Source organism: Pholcus phalangioides, unplaced genomic scaffold (assembly GCF_987345545.1).
Source record: "Pholcus phalangioides strain wild (caught in Gottingen) unplaced genomic scaffold, Ppha-v1.0 ptg000015l_1, whole genome shotgun sequence".
Classification (NCBI taxonomy): Eukaryota; Metazoa; Arthropoda; class Arachnida; order Araneae; family Pholcidae; genus Pholcus; species Pholcus phalangioides.
In genome coordinates this window covers 109,169,211-109,184,957 of record NW_028301608.1, presented here as the reverse complement: position 1 = coordinate 109,184,957, position 15,747 = coordinate 109,169,211, and the positions used below count along the sequence as shown (strand labels likewise).

The following is a 15,747-nucleotide window of genomic DNA, read 5'->3' as shown; positions in this document are numbered from 1 at the left end:
GGTTCCTGGCTTGTTTGGGTAAGTACTGTGATTATTATTATCATGGCTTTTAGTTGCCCCCTCAGGGACCAGGTATTTGATAGGGACCTCTGCGAGTTAGCTTTATGTGTTCCCTTGGCTAAAAAGTTCTCTTGCATAAAACAAGGTGTTTTTTCCAGAATTTTGGATTTTCTTGGAAAACTTTGGCTCGAAGCCCCTAAACACCCCCTCAACTTAGTGGAAAGTTGTAACTTAGCCAAATGCTTAAATGAGCTCCTTGGAGTTCATGTAAAATACTTAGCAAGTGGTTCTGAAGAACTCTTTGAGTTAATCTTGCAAAAGATGGCACATATGGTTGAGCTATTTTCTTGTTGCTCTTGCACATATTTTACTCAGGGTGAAGCTGACTCTGAAATGAGTATTAGTAAGGCACATAGCATCCCTCCGGTCTACTTTGTGGGCTCTATTTTGAGTAATTGGGATAATTCGGTATGGTAAATTATTTCTCTGATATTATGGAAGCCAGTATTTTTGTGAGTATTATTACTGAAATGCTGATTTACTCTGATAAAAAATTTTCACACCTTCCTATTTTTTATAGGCTGGGTTTAATTAGGATTTTGTTTTGGTCTATTTGTAAAATTGCTCTGAGTAAATTTTTGACTTTTTTGATAAGTCAGAGGTATGTTATAAATTCTAACTTACAAATTGCAATCGATATTGTTAGAAGAATGGTATCTTATACCAAATTGAAAAAGTTAAAATGAAAGAAATTAATGAAAACTGAACACTTGTTGACTTCGGTTACATATTGGATTGTCTTGGGATAAGGTACCCCTTGTAAATAGTGGATTTTTGGTTTATTGTCCCGTGTAAATATTGAATTTGGGAAAATAATCCCTTGACTATAGTGGTTTTTGAGGTTTTGAATCCCTTGTAAATACTGGAATGGGATAAAATCTCTTGTAAATAGTATTTTGGGGAAAATCCCATGTAAATACTGGATATTGTGATGGTATGGCCTGAGGACTTTTTACTTTGTGCTTTTTGCTATTTTGCTGATAATTCTTGTTATAAAATTCTTGAATTTTTAATAAGACTTTCTTGCTGTTAGTAGGACCCCTGTAAATATAAAATTATGCCATGATGATAATGGTCATAGTGCTTGTTTTTCAGGTTTTTATCCTGAATTCTTATCGATACATTAATGAATCTTAACTATTGAACTATAAAGGTCTTTTTGCGCTCTAAGAGATGAGCGGTTTTTCTTACCTACCATCTTAGAAGAAATGGGTTTTTTGTTAATCTGATCCGGTGTAGATGGTGATCTGTAAATGGACTTGAATTATCATAAAGTGACTGTATAAGAACTTGCTTGCTGGATGCTGGACTGCTAAAGAAAAACTGTCTCTGTATGGACTGTGGTGTGCTTCGTGCAGGAAAATCTATTGACTTGAAAAATCCTCTTGTTATTGGACAAAGTTTTTTCCCGATTGTGTCTAAAATTTTCCCCTCTATCCTTTCTCCTTCTACACACACAACTTACACACACTTTCTAAACACAACAAATCTCTCCTTCACAGCCGTTTCATGGCACTTTTTAAGGTGGCAGTTGAGATTGAATTCTTAGGAACCACCAAATCCACACTTCCATTCAGTTCAGTTCAGTTCAGCAAAAATATGACTTGATAAGCGGAGTGACTCGTTAAACGGAGTGAACCATAGCTGTGCCAATTCCTGGTTGAGGATAATTGGTACTTCCAAAAAGTGATCCGGTAAGCGGAGTGACGTGTTAACCGGGTGACGCACTGACGAGGTTTGACTGTATCTCCCTTCGGGAGATTACAAATGCGGTTTGCGAAAACGTTATACACCAATTCCTTCAATTTCATCAATTTTTTTAACCATTTACGAATTAATGTGGACACACTATATAATATACGTAGAATTTTCGGGATTGTTTCGAACTCAAAATTTTAAGTAATTCAGATATTTTTTAAATCCTCACACAATTTTTCTGTATATGTACATATAATATTGCACCATCCGCGATGATTTTTTCGTGTTTTGTGATTTTTCGTGTTTTTCTTTTTAATTTTATTTATTTTTTTATTTTTTTGTGCTGCCATCTGACGTCCATATTTTGAAATGAAATGGAAAATGCTTGAATTTTTATACTATACGTAAGTATACTATTAAAGGTCAGCTTGCTTGAAAAGACTTTTTCAAATGGAAGACCGGCTCGATTTCACACCAAAAGTTGAAAAACTGCAAAAAAAAACCCTACACGACCGCATAGCGGTTATCAGTTGCGCTGTAACGTAACGAAAATAAATCTGGCACTTATATAATTAATGTTCGACAAAATACAACGTGCATTCAGAAGTTCCATTAGAAGAAGAAGGCCATCAAGACAAAATCATCAATACCTCATATACATGATTTCTTCAATTCAAGGTGTCATACTGGCCGTACTATACTGCAATAAGGCGCAAATGAGCACTCGAAGACAACCTTGATGTATTTTTCTCATAGTTTCATTATTGTATTTTTTCCAGGTTTTTTTTCGTGAAAACTACTTTTAATTTGGGTTGCTGAATTTTAGAATTTTTATTTGACATCCACATCTTTTTATGGACTTTCTTCAAAGTCACCTCATTAGACAGTTTGCCTGTTGTTGCCTTTTTATTTGTATTAATTTTTATTCTATAAACTTGCAGCCATGTTGTAACATCCTATCAGCCAATTTTTCTCTTGTTTTTGGTGAAAAAAATGAATATGATTATATCAATCTGCATATAATCGAATAGATTATGGATTCTTTTATTTATACAGTTAATATTTATGAGCTTCAAGACTTTGTATTTTATTTAGGCATATTTAAAAGGTATGATTCACAGGTAGTTTCACCAAAAGATTTCGGAAGTTCCAACTCCACAATTGGATATACTACAAACATTTCGAAATCTGCTGATTGATTAAATTAAATTCTTTCCAATAGTTTTTGAATTCAACATGCTTGAAAGACTTGTTCGTGTGATCTTGAAGTCCACACCACATTACTCTATTTCCACGCATAGACGTCAAAACATAGACGACAGAGATAAGCTCATATTTTATTCGCATCCTAGAAAAATCCTAATGATACTGCAATAATACTATTTTTACAAATTTCATGACGGGCGTTCTGATGAAGATTATGAAAGGCTGCACAACTGCCGCAGTTGATAGCCAAAATGATGAGCATTACTGGCAGAGAATAGACCAAAATAACTCATAATTTCGAACATATCAATTTCCTATGCCATAGGACCTACTGATCATATGACCTATTGTATCAGATATGAAATTTCTGTTTAAAAAATTTCATAATAAAAACGTTTCAGGGGATTATTCAAAAATATTTTATTCTTAATAAGAAGAAACTGACCCCCCATATTTTCCTTAAGAGTTATATATTTCATATTTAAACGTATACGGTCTCTCAGTGGGGTTCTGTGAACACCACATAGTTCACGAAATTTATGTTCTGTTCAGAAATGCGTCTTAGGACAGCAAAGGGCACAAATCAACAAACAGTACTGTGAGTCGCGAGTTAAAAATGAATGAGGTGAGAGCCCGACGCATGCAGGAACGTGCATTTTGCGCAACCAGAAACTTGCGAATATTCCTTAAATTATTTGCAAATCTAAAAAGAGAACTTACGTGAACAGTCCACGTAGGAAGCTTACCAGCAAGTAAGATGATACACCATCGCCTCTCTCTCTCATACACAGCCTCATACGGTATGTACATAGGAGGAATGCTTGACTTTTGAATTTTACACCCCTTCGAGCACTGGCCCATGTCTCATTTGTATTCTAAAGCTGAAAACTGCGAAAGAGCTTTTCGTAACTTCATTCAGCCGATGTTTCCCATTTCCATGTATGTAGGAAAAGCCCTTTATATATGATTTTTTCCCCTTCTTATTTAAAGGATCGTATCGTATCGTCTCCAGGGACTTTTACTGATGGCTCAACAACACTGGCGAAAAAGCATTTTTTCTTTTTCGTATACTTTCCGAATGTTTCTGAGACATTTTCCTACCTTAAATCCGATTCCGTAGAAAGTATCACGTATATTCGACATTTTCTCAAGGCTTTACAGTTTCTTCTGGAAACTTGGAACTAAATTCATCGAGTTTTCTCCATCTTCTTGGTTGTTGTCTAAACCACAACATATCAGCTATTCAGCAGTAAAACAAAACAAAAAAACTGGGGTATGCCGTGTTATAGACACGGCTACAAGTTTTGACGTGAATACGTTTTTTGTGCCTTGAATCACGTGGTAGGTACTGACATAATGAAATTATTTGATTATCATCGGCTTTGTCTTCCTAATAGCTAACAAACCGCACCGATAGCGTCTATTTTCGTTGTGAACTGTTCAAGATATAGCGGAAAACAATTTGTCACGAATCAGGGCAGTGGGCCTGGTGCTTAGAGAGTAAGAGATATTGAAACAGGAGTGATATCGTTGAATGCATCTTTGCAATATGTACATCGGACGACACCATTGCTTTTGACTTACGTTGGGTACATCGCAAGATATGAGCGTTTAATGAATTTCGTCACGCAAGTTTTTGCGAATGCTCTCAGTATCGTCAGATGATTTAAAAGACGTATTCACGTCAAAAACTTTAATGAGATGATGAAATTCCAATTGGATTTTCCCGGAATATCGTCCGAATCGAATTGAAAATGATAATGATGCGTTTTCAACGACGTTTTTGCTATGAAATTGGTTAGGCATAAAACTTGCATTGATATGAAATCATTATTTACGGACATATTTGCATTCCTATCACTTTTCCGAATCGGATCTAATTTGCAACAGAATATGATAGATAAAGACGTTCGACCAGTGGTTCACTGGCTAGATGCGGCTCGCGTAATTTTAAACAAATACGCGAGTTCGATACCCGGTTCATCCTTGTCAGAAAAATTTCCTGACACAGGGGTACAACAAAAAACGGTGACCGCAGAAAAAATTGCTACAACAGGAAGTCTCCCATCGAGGGGTTAGCACACCAACGTGTTATAGTATGGTGCTGTCATCTGTCTTTCAGGTTTTGAAGTGAAAATTCTGTATTAATCAAGTTATGCAAGAATCGCGTCGAAGGTCTGCCTGTTCTTTGTTTCAGTACATTTCCAAATGGGAGACGCCACGAAATTGGAAAACCGAAGAAAACCAACCACCACCGTTTCGCCAACGGGGGTTCATTCCTGGATCCTCACTATGAGAGTCCAGCATGACGCCCACAACAGGTGCGGATCCAGATGGGAGCGACCGCACCTTCCAAGAGCCGAATAGTAGGAGGGAAATTTGTCTATCCTGTAAAAATACGGGATGATCCAATGTACCTACACAGTAAGTTACTTCTTCCACACATAGCTCTGGATCCGCTCCATATTCGAAGCTGAATAAATCTCCCTCCTCTTCATTCGCAGCTAAAGACAGCCTGCCTTCACTCAGGCGTAGATCCAGAGGGAAGCGATCGTTCACCCCAAGAGCCGAATTGTATGGAAAAAAGTGTGCATGCCCTACAACATACTGGATGATCCCACGAACTTACACAATTCGCCAACCCTGACACACCGTCCTAGATCCGTCCCTGGTCCATACGACCTCCCGGCGGCACCCATACTGCAATTTTTAAACATCGATAAGCTGTGCTGTTTACAAGCCTCAGAAATAATCACCACATACGAAATAATTTAGAATCAAATGTTTGAAAATTGCAATGAAAAATAATGAATTCGAAATAACAGTTTATGCGAAGGTTTTTCTACAACTGGCTGTTGCGAAGATGAATTTTTTTTTTTTTGGAAAGAGAGAAAATTCAACTGCTTTTGCGGGGAATCGAACCCACGTCCTTTCACTTTCCGGGGAACGCCCTAGACCACTTACTAACCAAAACGGCGACCCAGTCCATATATTCCGAAGAATTTCTAACCGATAGGTCACCGCCGGGGTAAAAAAGAGTATAGTAGGGGCAGGAAGAGTCAAGAAGGTGTGAAAAATCAAAGCACACGTGCTAGTCAGTTGCATTCCGAGTATCATACAATACACAATTTTTACATGAAAATAGATGAAAAAAAAAATCCAGTTACAAATTATATGTGAAACGCAAACGGCTAGGGGAAGCGTTACGCACTTCCTAGTCTGGGTAATTAAAGGGGAAAAAATAGTGTGACTATTGAGGTCGCAAAATGCATGGATACATAATTACAAGGGGAGTATACAAAGCATATGTGTACATTGTATATGCACGTAAAGTTTCAAAACTACACAAAGTAAGAATAGTGAGAAACAGGTTTCAGTTTTAACAATGTGAATACATCGGGAATTTTCTGAGGGAGTTTCGGAGAAAAATACAATATATGTTTGAATGTGATAGGACCAAATTATGGAGAGAAAAAAATCTACATGAAAAAGATGCAATTGTTTATCTGCGGAAGAGATACAAAATGAGTGACTGCCCTAGAGACCACTAGGCAACGAATCTCTCAACCTTTCCTTGGAGCTCGTATACACTGAAAGGGACCGTACATGGACGGCCGGACCTGACTCAAGTCAAGCTCACAATTGCTGACGCTGCCACCAGATGGCGACTTATGCAAGGATGACGTCACTTTCCTTGAATTTTCCCTCTTTCCAAAAGAAATTCATCTTCGCAACAGCCAGTTGTAGAAAACCTTCGCATGGTAGCGGAGAGTGACGTCATCCTTGCATAATAGTTTATGATCAATAAAAATAGATTGGCATATTGTTCCTCTCGAACGAAATCCCCTCTCCTGTTACACGTTCTCAATAACGCTATTCATCTCTATTCATTTTTTTTTTTTCAGCCGCGTTACATTGTTTTTGATAGGATTATATCCATCAACTTCTGCTCTGGATCTTGTTGGACAGTGCATCGAGAGAAATAAACCCGATATCGCCAGTGTTAATCGAAAACCGAACCGTCTTTTGCGCCGGAATCTTATTCCAACTACACGTAGTTGGAGACGGGAAAGAATTCCCCCCTCAGGGGAGCATCTCGACGCACATTCCTCGTGACATAGGACTCCAGAATCGGATGCACTTAAAACATCGATCATGTCGTACATCGATTCCCACCGATCATATAAAAGAAGTACGAGGAAGAGAGAGAGAGAGAAGAGGGTGTCCCACGTGGTTGAAGGGGACAAAGCAATCGACCCAAGATTCGGCTGGACTTCTGTCATCAGGCGTCCTACACACAACTTCTCCCATTTCTTAAAGGCGTTCGATATATCTGGGTCCAGGCTGATAAGAAAGGCTGAAGGGGAAAAAGCAAATAAATACCAACGACGTCAGGAAAATAAGCTTCCTTTTTTCTTTTTTTGGTGATACGATGTTTGGAATCCAGCACAAAAAAAGTTCGAAACCTAATTTACAATTCGTTACAAAAAAAAAAAAACCGTATTGGCCGGAGCAGAGAAGACGCAATTGAAAATACGTCCGAAAGGAACGTGCGTATCATATGGTGGTATCTGGAACGCTGGATGCCGAGAAGGACGAGTTAGAGAGACTAAAATTCAGAAAAAAGCAGAAAAGGGTAAAAGGGGACAAATAATGAAAAAAGAAGCAGGATCTCAAAAGTGGCCAAGGGGCTGGGAGCAAGAGAAAAATAACAGGAATTCAGAAAATGGCAAAGAAGGAGTGGGAACAGAAATTCAGAAAAAGGGGGAAAAGCAGAAATTTGGATTGCATCGGATTTTAAATTTATTGGCACAAGGACCAGTATGGTCAAACTGCGCCAAAACAAATGATTATATAAAGATAAGAAAAATCATCCTTCTGTCATGTCAAAATACTAAAACTGTGCATGATAAAAAGAAACGTAAAACGTAAAACAATGACATGAATTGTAAAAATCTATAATTTGTTATAAAAACCAATGGCCTCAATGAATTTAAAAATGCGAGATGCATCGCTATGGTCATTTAAAATGTCATGAAGTGAAAGATGACTTTGACCAAAAACGGTCGTAAAATGATGACGATGATATGAACAAATAAAAGCATGAGCAATGGACTTTGACAATGTGGGCACTGTGACTGACTCTCTTGTAATAAAAGATATGATTGTGTGATACGACTGTGTCCTATGCGCAACCTGGCAAGCAGAACTTCATCCTTCCGGTTAGTTCTGCAGCTCGAACGCCAATGGCCAAGTGTGGGCTTGATGGCATGCAATTTATTATTAACTTGATTTCAGAAATTTTGAAAGGGGGTAGAAATTTAAAAAAAAATGCAAAGGAAGAGTAGTATAGAAGTTCAACAAAGAGAACAAGATTTCAAGACAGGGAATGAAGAGGGCAAAAATTCAGAAAGTACAGACAGCAGAAACCTCAGAATAGACAAAGGAGCAGAAATTCAGAAAATGGCAAAGAAGAGGCAGAATTTCAGAAAAGGTGAGGAAAGCAGAAATTTGAACAGGGGGTGGAAATTAAAATAAAAAAGCAAAAAAGGAGTAGAAGTTCAGGAAAGAGATGCAAGAGTGCAAAACAGGGAATAAAGAGAGCAGAAATTCAGAAAAGCAAGAGCAGAAATTGGGAAAAGAAAATGGAACAAAAGTTCACAAAAGAAAAGGGAGAAGAAATTCCGAAAAACGGAGAGAAAATTCAAAACGGGAAAGAAAGCTCATTAATTATAAATTTCTCCGAAACAGATTGCTACAGTCTGAAAAATTTTGGGCGGAGGGGGAAGGGAACTAGAGAAGGCTCGCCACAAACAGCAGGCGGGTCATTCAACACAATACTTACATAATAACGAAAATTCAGTCATGCCATTTTCCCTTTAAAACATGTAAGACAGATGGCAGCACTTCTTGATCCCGAAACGCATAATTCTGACATCATGAATCCGGTAGGTGCACGCACAATACACAAACTCATAGCACTTCATGGCATGCAACATATTCGTTAGAAAGAAATTGTCCAGGAGAATATTTAGGAGGTACCGGGTGGTATTTTTCTTAAAATGATCCTGTACCCAAAAGGAAAGAGTACCAAGGTGACGGACGTCCTCAAAAAAGTTTTGAAAAAATTACCACTGATTTTTCCTTATTTAAATATGCAAAAAAATATATTTTAAAAAAATCGTTGGAATTTTGTAAATTCCACGGAAGTTTTAAAAATGCAAATATTAATATTTTAAATGCCAATATAGAGGCCAAGAGAATGAATTTATAAATCTGGCAAACCTAGAATGTTAGAATGACGTCATTCAAACACCCGATCGGTTACAGCGCAGACAAAGAAAGGGGAAAAAAAAGAAATAGCTAGTTCCTAGAATAGAGAAGCTGGAGGAAAGAAAGGAAAAGAAAGTGAAAAGAAGTGTTTAATAGATATCTCCAAGAAGCGCGAGAGGCAATGAGTAGCTGACTGTTATCACTTTTAATAATTTTTTGCGGCTTTGGTGAACACATTCCGCCAGTTTTTTTGTTTCTATGTATTTCTGGGTGAGATGACTGTACGCGAATTTTTTGAGGAGGAAACCTTGGGAACCCTTTCTTTGTCAGACCTATGGAGCCGGTTCTGGTTGACGTAATCCATTGAATATTGGCTTATGCGTTTTGTAGATCATGGGGGGGGGGGGAAAGAAAATTGCAGTTCAAATTTTGACCACCAGATGAAAAAGTGGCGCATAAAAAACAAGAAACACAAATCGGAGAAACAAAACTTCATTCAATCACAGCATTTATTCAACGTTCCTTTTGCGTCAATCACACGCTTAAATGCCACAGCCTTGAGAAATGCTCTCCTCAAGGCTCTAAAACAAGGGTGCTCACCCTTTGAGAGAGTGCAGGCCATTTCATTGATTTAATAACGGTTCGCAGGCCTCGAATGATCAACTTCAAATGCGCAACTGGCAACTCAAGCGGTGGTGTGGAAATGTGCAGCGGCCCACGAAAGTGCTTGGGAATTTGTGCCGCGGTTCACTCAAGCGATCTGTACATATGGCATGGGTTACTTTAGTGATCTGAAAAGGTGCCACGAGACACTTTAGTGATTTGGAACTGTGCCGCGAGTAACTGCAGTGATGTGGAACTTCACCAGGGACCACTCAAGTGCTCTAGAACTGCGTCACAGGACGCAGCGATCAGTAAAGACACTGCGGGTCACTAAAATAAATATGCCGTGGATCATTTGAGTGATATGTATATGCTCCGCGAGCCACTTGTGTAATCTCCACGTTCTCCGTCAATGACTTATGGTTGTTCGGATTTCTCAAAGATTATGAGTATGGAGGAATCATACGGACTCTGAATTAAAAACAAACATGATACGTCATGTTGTTGCAATTCCTAAAGAAACCTTCGCACTACTGTTGAACATGCCATAACCAACACTAGAGCTTAATAGACATTAATCTACTAGAGCTGGTGTTGCCATTACGAGCTCTGAGCATGTTATTGACGCAAATGGAAGACGCATATTGAAAACATGCACAAAAACAAAACATTGCTCTTATTAACTAAAGGTTCATATTTCCAATTTGCGATTCTTCTTTTTTTATGCACCACTTTTTCACCTGGTGGTGCAAATTTTAACTTTTTTTTTTTGAACTTTTCTTTTGTCCATGTTCCATATTACGTCTAACTTAGAGCCTCGTCACACGGGGATGCTGAAGTCTTGCGACTGATACGAGACTTAATATCGAGAGAGGATTGAAAACGTGTATCTCTTCGGAGCTCATCGCCTGACGTCGGAGATTATTGCCAATATTTCGTCGTCAATATCGGCATATCGGCGAAGAAATGTCCTACACGGCGGAGTCATCGGCGATATTGCGTGCTAGTAGAACGCAACAAAAGTAACGCGATTCTTGGAATATCTCTTCATATTTTCGTCGGTCGAGGTTGTACGAGGGGTGACCCGACACTGAATTTTGTCACAAAATAAACACAGTTATATTTCATTTAACTTGTATTTTCTTCAGAAATATTCTCTGATGCAACTATACACGCGTATTTACCCAAATCCCTTTTAAATGGAATGCGTGTAATGTAAATATAGATCATGCACACACGTGCGTGTGGGAGTACATGGGAAAACCTCCGCACCCCCTCCACGATATATAAACACATTTATATTTTTTCTCTCTGTATTTAATAGCATCGTGTGAGGGAGAACGGGCAACTCGATTTGCGCAAGTCAATTCAACTCTCATGTTGAGGTTATTAGAGTTCGATGTGAATATCCCCGTGTGAGGAGGCCCTTATATCAATTTCAACAAAATACTTCACTATCAGAGCCCCCCCCAATAAAAATATGCAAACATTTTCTTGCGTTTTTCGCCTTTAAAATTATTTTTCTGGACACCCAATTTACTAGTTACCTCTTGGAGATGGTCCGCATGTTCACTGAACATTTCGCTATACTGCTGAAGTCTGCTGTGGTCCCCGGTGATGGAGGCGTGCTTTAACCTATTCAGTAAAGTAGCCTCACTGTCATACTTCAACAAGTCCTCAGCTTGCTCTAGGGCCGTCTTCTGAAGCTGCAATAAAGAGAGAAAATTGATTTCCATTCATAAATGGCAACTGATTCAGAAACATCTAATGTTTGCAGACAATCAAGAAATACTTTCAAAATTATCCTGGAACAACGATCTCTCGAGACGAATTACGAGAAAAATAAGTATCAAATCCTCCTAATCACCTCGTAAAAGACTTTCGATTCTCAATACTATAATCGTCGATTCGATCTCTCTAAGGAGAACTATTTTATTCCTCGAAATCAATACTTAAGAATTCTACTATAACATTCATGTTAAACATGCGTGGAACGGGATAATTGAAATTATCAAAAAGTAATTTCGGAAGTCCCCATCTCGTATCATTTTGGGAATAATTATCATAAACTAGGCCATTATCCAAAACTAAGTATTAATTATTGTCTTAAAATGAACACGATAATGAGAATTTTCTTAATTGACCACGCAAGAATAATTATCGTTCTAATTCAACACAATATAATTTTATTATCATTTCAAGTCATTTTGTTTTAAAAAAATGGTTCCTGATAAAAATTAATACCTGTTTGGTTATGTCTCTGATATCGGTAAATTTAATTAGGGAAAATGACGATTGTCATTTACGTTCATTATTACGAATGCTATTTTGAATATTTAGTTACATGAATTGTGAATGCTCTCATCGAATGCGTCTATTGGGAATATTTATATATTATTCTTCCTGTGTTAAATTTTTTATTTCGGAGAATTATTTTTGGTTTTGATGGAAATAAATAATTAGGAGGAAATTGCTGTGGTTTTTTCCCTGATGATCTGCTTGAAAATGTTTCAACGAATAATGATCAAGCTTGATTCTATCTCGCTAGCAGTGGCTCCTGAAGAAAGATTCATTAATTAATGAAACTGATAACAATGTCTTAAAAAAACTCAATGATTTGGAAAATATCTCAAATAACAATGGATTTTTCTTTTTAAATCTGAATAAAAAATATTGGATTTTGGAGAAAAAATTATAAGAATCGGCTTTGGAATTTTCTTTTCAAAATTACTCCTTTTGATTTTTCTTATAATACGTGCTTTTGAAAATTGTTTTGATGACTTTTGAAATTTGTTTTAAAACAATAACTTTTGGAAATTTTTGTAACAATGAATTTTGAATTTTTTTTTTTAAATCAATGACTTTCGACATTTTTTTATAATGACTATTGAATTTTTTTTTATAACTACGTCTTTTGAGAAAAAAATATGTTTACAATGGCTTTGAATTTTTTTTTTATAATAATTGCTTTAAAAAAAAATTTTCACTGCAAACGAAAATTGTTATTTCTAATAATAATTTGCTATTAAAAAAAAATTTTTTTTTTGATAACAATTGCTCTTGAAAATTGTTTTGATAAATTTCGATATTGATGTCATTTGAAAGCTGTTTAGATAACAAATGATTTTGAGCGAAAAAAATCTTTAAAACAATTATTGCTTTTGAAATTTTGCTTTTGACTTATTGGCTTTGAAATATTGTTATGAAATTTAGTTTTGAAAACTTTTCATTAACAATCATTTTGAAAAACAAATATTGATAAGAATGGTTTTTTTTTGGAAAAAATATCTGATAACCATGAATTTTAAATTTCTTTTCTTTGAAAAAATTTGGATAAATTTTTTTTACAATGTTACAAACATTTATAAATCTTTAAAAAAATATTACAATATGGTTTCAAAGTTTCTTTTAGCAACTGATTTTGAAAACCTGAATAAAAATACCTTTCAAACTTAGTAATTATGACCGTAATAATAACAATGTTTTTTGATTTTTAACGCATAAAAAAGAAAAACAAATCCAGAAAACAATATCTTTTGAAAAAAAGATGTATATTTGCTGAATATGTGTGGTGATCTGCATAACAACTACTTGCGAACCGTAGTTTCGGATAAAAATAAAATCCGATTATCTAAGATCTACTTCTGAAAAAAACAACAACATTATATTGTGTTGAAATTGAAGCTGTTTTAATTCAGTTGACAACAGTGTTTCTAACAATAAATAAAATGACGATACATAATTACTATTCCCAATAATTAATTCTCAACCTATCTTTCCATAATGACTGGAACATTTTAGCTAATATTTTTTACATTTTTTTCATAGAAAACTTATTAACAATCCTTACATTAATTTTTTTAAATACAAATTAATTCATTCTTTTCAAGTCTAGTCATATATAACATTTTCATAAAAACAAATTTTAAATTGTTACGAAAAATATTGAGATAAATTTTGCATCAATACGGAAAAAGACTGTTTAATCATGCATTAACATCTTATTATGAAAGAGTTTATCATATTTAAATTTCAATTTTCATATCTGCTATGAAATTTAATTTTCGAAACTCATAAAACGTTGCAAAATAGTAAAATTCCTCGTGGATTAAACATCGTATAGTATTCGATATAAAAGAGTAACTTTTTAGTGTGCATAAAATTAACTTCTTCAGTAAATTACATATGCTAGAAATTTCATCACGGGTAATTATTTTCGTTTATTAATCGATTCGGAAACAAATATAAATTTTATCGGGAAAAACTTTTAATAAAAAATTCATTGAGAAATATTTTCCACGTAAAATCGAGAAATGTTATTAGGTGTTAAATGAGAAGCATAATGAAGAGAAGCTATTTTTGCTCATAAATTTAAAGTAATTTTTTTTTTAAATTTTCTAGTACGTCCCGGATATTTTATTATAATTTCAATATTTCTTTATTTTTATTATTAACTTTGTTTTCCGATAAGAATTTTTCCTTTAAAAATAACTAATTTTTGGCTCTCAATTTTTAGAAATTAATTATTTTTTTTAAAGAAATATGCTTAATTATCTTTAGTTTCCTTCAAAACTTCCAGTGTTTGAGAATATAATTTTTAATGGTATTGTTGTCTTGTACTGCATGAAAGTAAAAGATTCTGGGAAATATATATGTTAGGGTTAATGTAGTAAAAATTAGTAGTAATAGTAGGGGGTAGTAAAGGGTAAATGTGATACATCGGTTATTATACATAATAACCGTTTATTATGCATGCTTTCCTATCGGCTTGGTGAGTTTATTACATTTATCACTTTTGCCCGCGAATATGCATAATACCAAAGCGTCGTTGGTGAAAGTGATAAATACCAAAAGAATTGTCACTTTTACCGGCGATTAAGTATAATATCCAATTGTCGGTGGTAAATTTGATAAATACTTGATATTTACCACCTTTGTCTGTGATTATGCATAATACTCTAATGTAATTGGAGAATTTAATAAACATGAAAAAATTCCGAATGAGTCTAGTATGTGTAATGAATATATAGTCGGACCACGATATAATGATGACAAATTTTACGATCGTACCCTGATATGATGATGCGATATATGTATGAATCATCATGCATCGTGTATCATATAGTACGATTTATAATGTTTACAAACGATGTTGTGCTTGGGTATTATGCATAATCACCGATAAAAGTGATAATTGTTATAGTTATTAAATTTACCAACGGCAAATTGAGTACTATGCATAATCGCCTGTAAAAGTGATTAATTTAGGGAAATTTAGCAAATTTACCAAAATTCTAAAAGTAATTATGCATAATAAGCGTATTTATTTACATTTACCGTAAAATATACAGTTGAACTCGGTTATAACGAGACACCTCAGTTATAACGTCAATAATTGGTGGTTATGACTAATTACCAGAGAGGATAACGTACTTTGTAACGAAACTTTGCTTATAACGTCAATAAAAACACAACGACCTTGGATATAACGACACATTTTTTGCCGTTATTCCGCGTTATTTATCATAATTAGGATGATAACAGGACACGTACACTTTTTGACTTTTTTTCAATGAAGTTTACTTCAATTCATAGCCCTTACGAAAATCGGGTTGGAGATAATTAGCGTAATTTTCACATTATATTATGGTAATTATGACTATAAATATCAATATTAATCTCACATATTTTCCGTGTTTTTAATGCCGTCTTGGGCCTATAGTGCAGAAAGGGGTTCATAAAAATGAGATCTGAGCATATTTTCGAAAGTGAGTATGCAAACAAGGATAGCAGAAATTTCTGGCTAGGTAGGGGATCCTGGAAAAATCACCTAACCTATGGACCCATGATGCTGTAAAGAGGCCTTGGCCGAGAGTTCGACATTTTTTCCCCGTGAAATGCATTAGA

General features: G+C 35.4%; 1 protein-coding gene across 1 annotated transcript in view; it reads right to left on the bottom strand.

Annotated features, from left to right (window-relative positions):
• Positions 1 to 15,747, bottom strand: part of alpha-Catr (alpha-catenin related) — a 278,683-nt gene that overhangs the window by 42,595 nt on the left and 220,341 nt on the right. Inside the window, exon 10 of the mRNA XM_089245109.1 lies at positions 11,388 to 11,546. Within this exon, the coding sequence (XP_089101235.1) occupies positions 11,388 to 11,546 (159 nt within the window). The remainder of the gene's footprint in view (positions 1 to 11,387; positions 11,547 to 15,747) is intronic.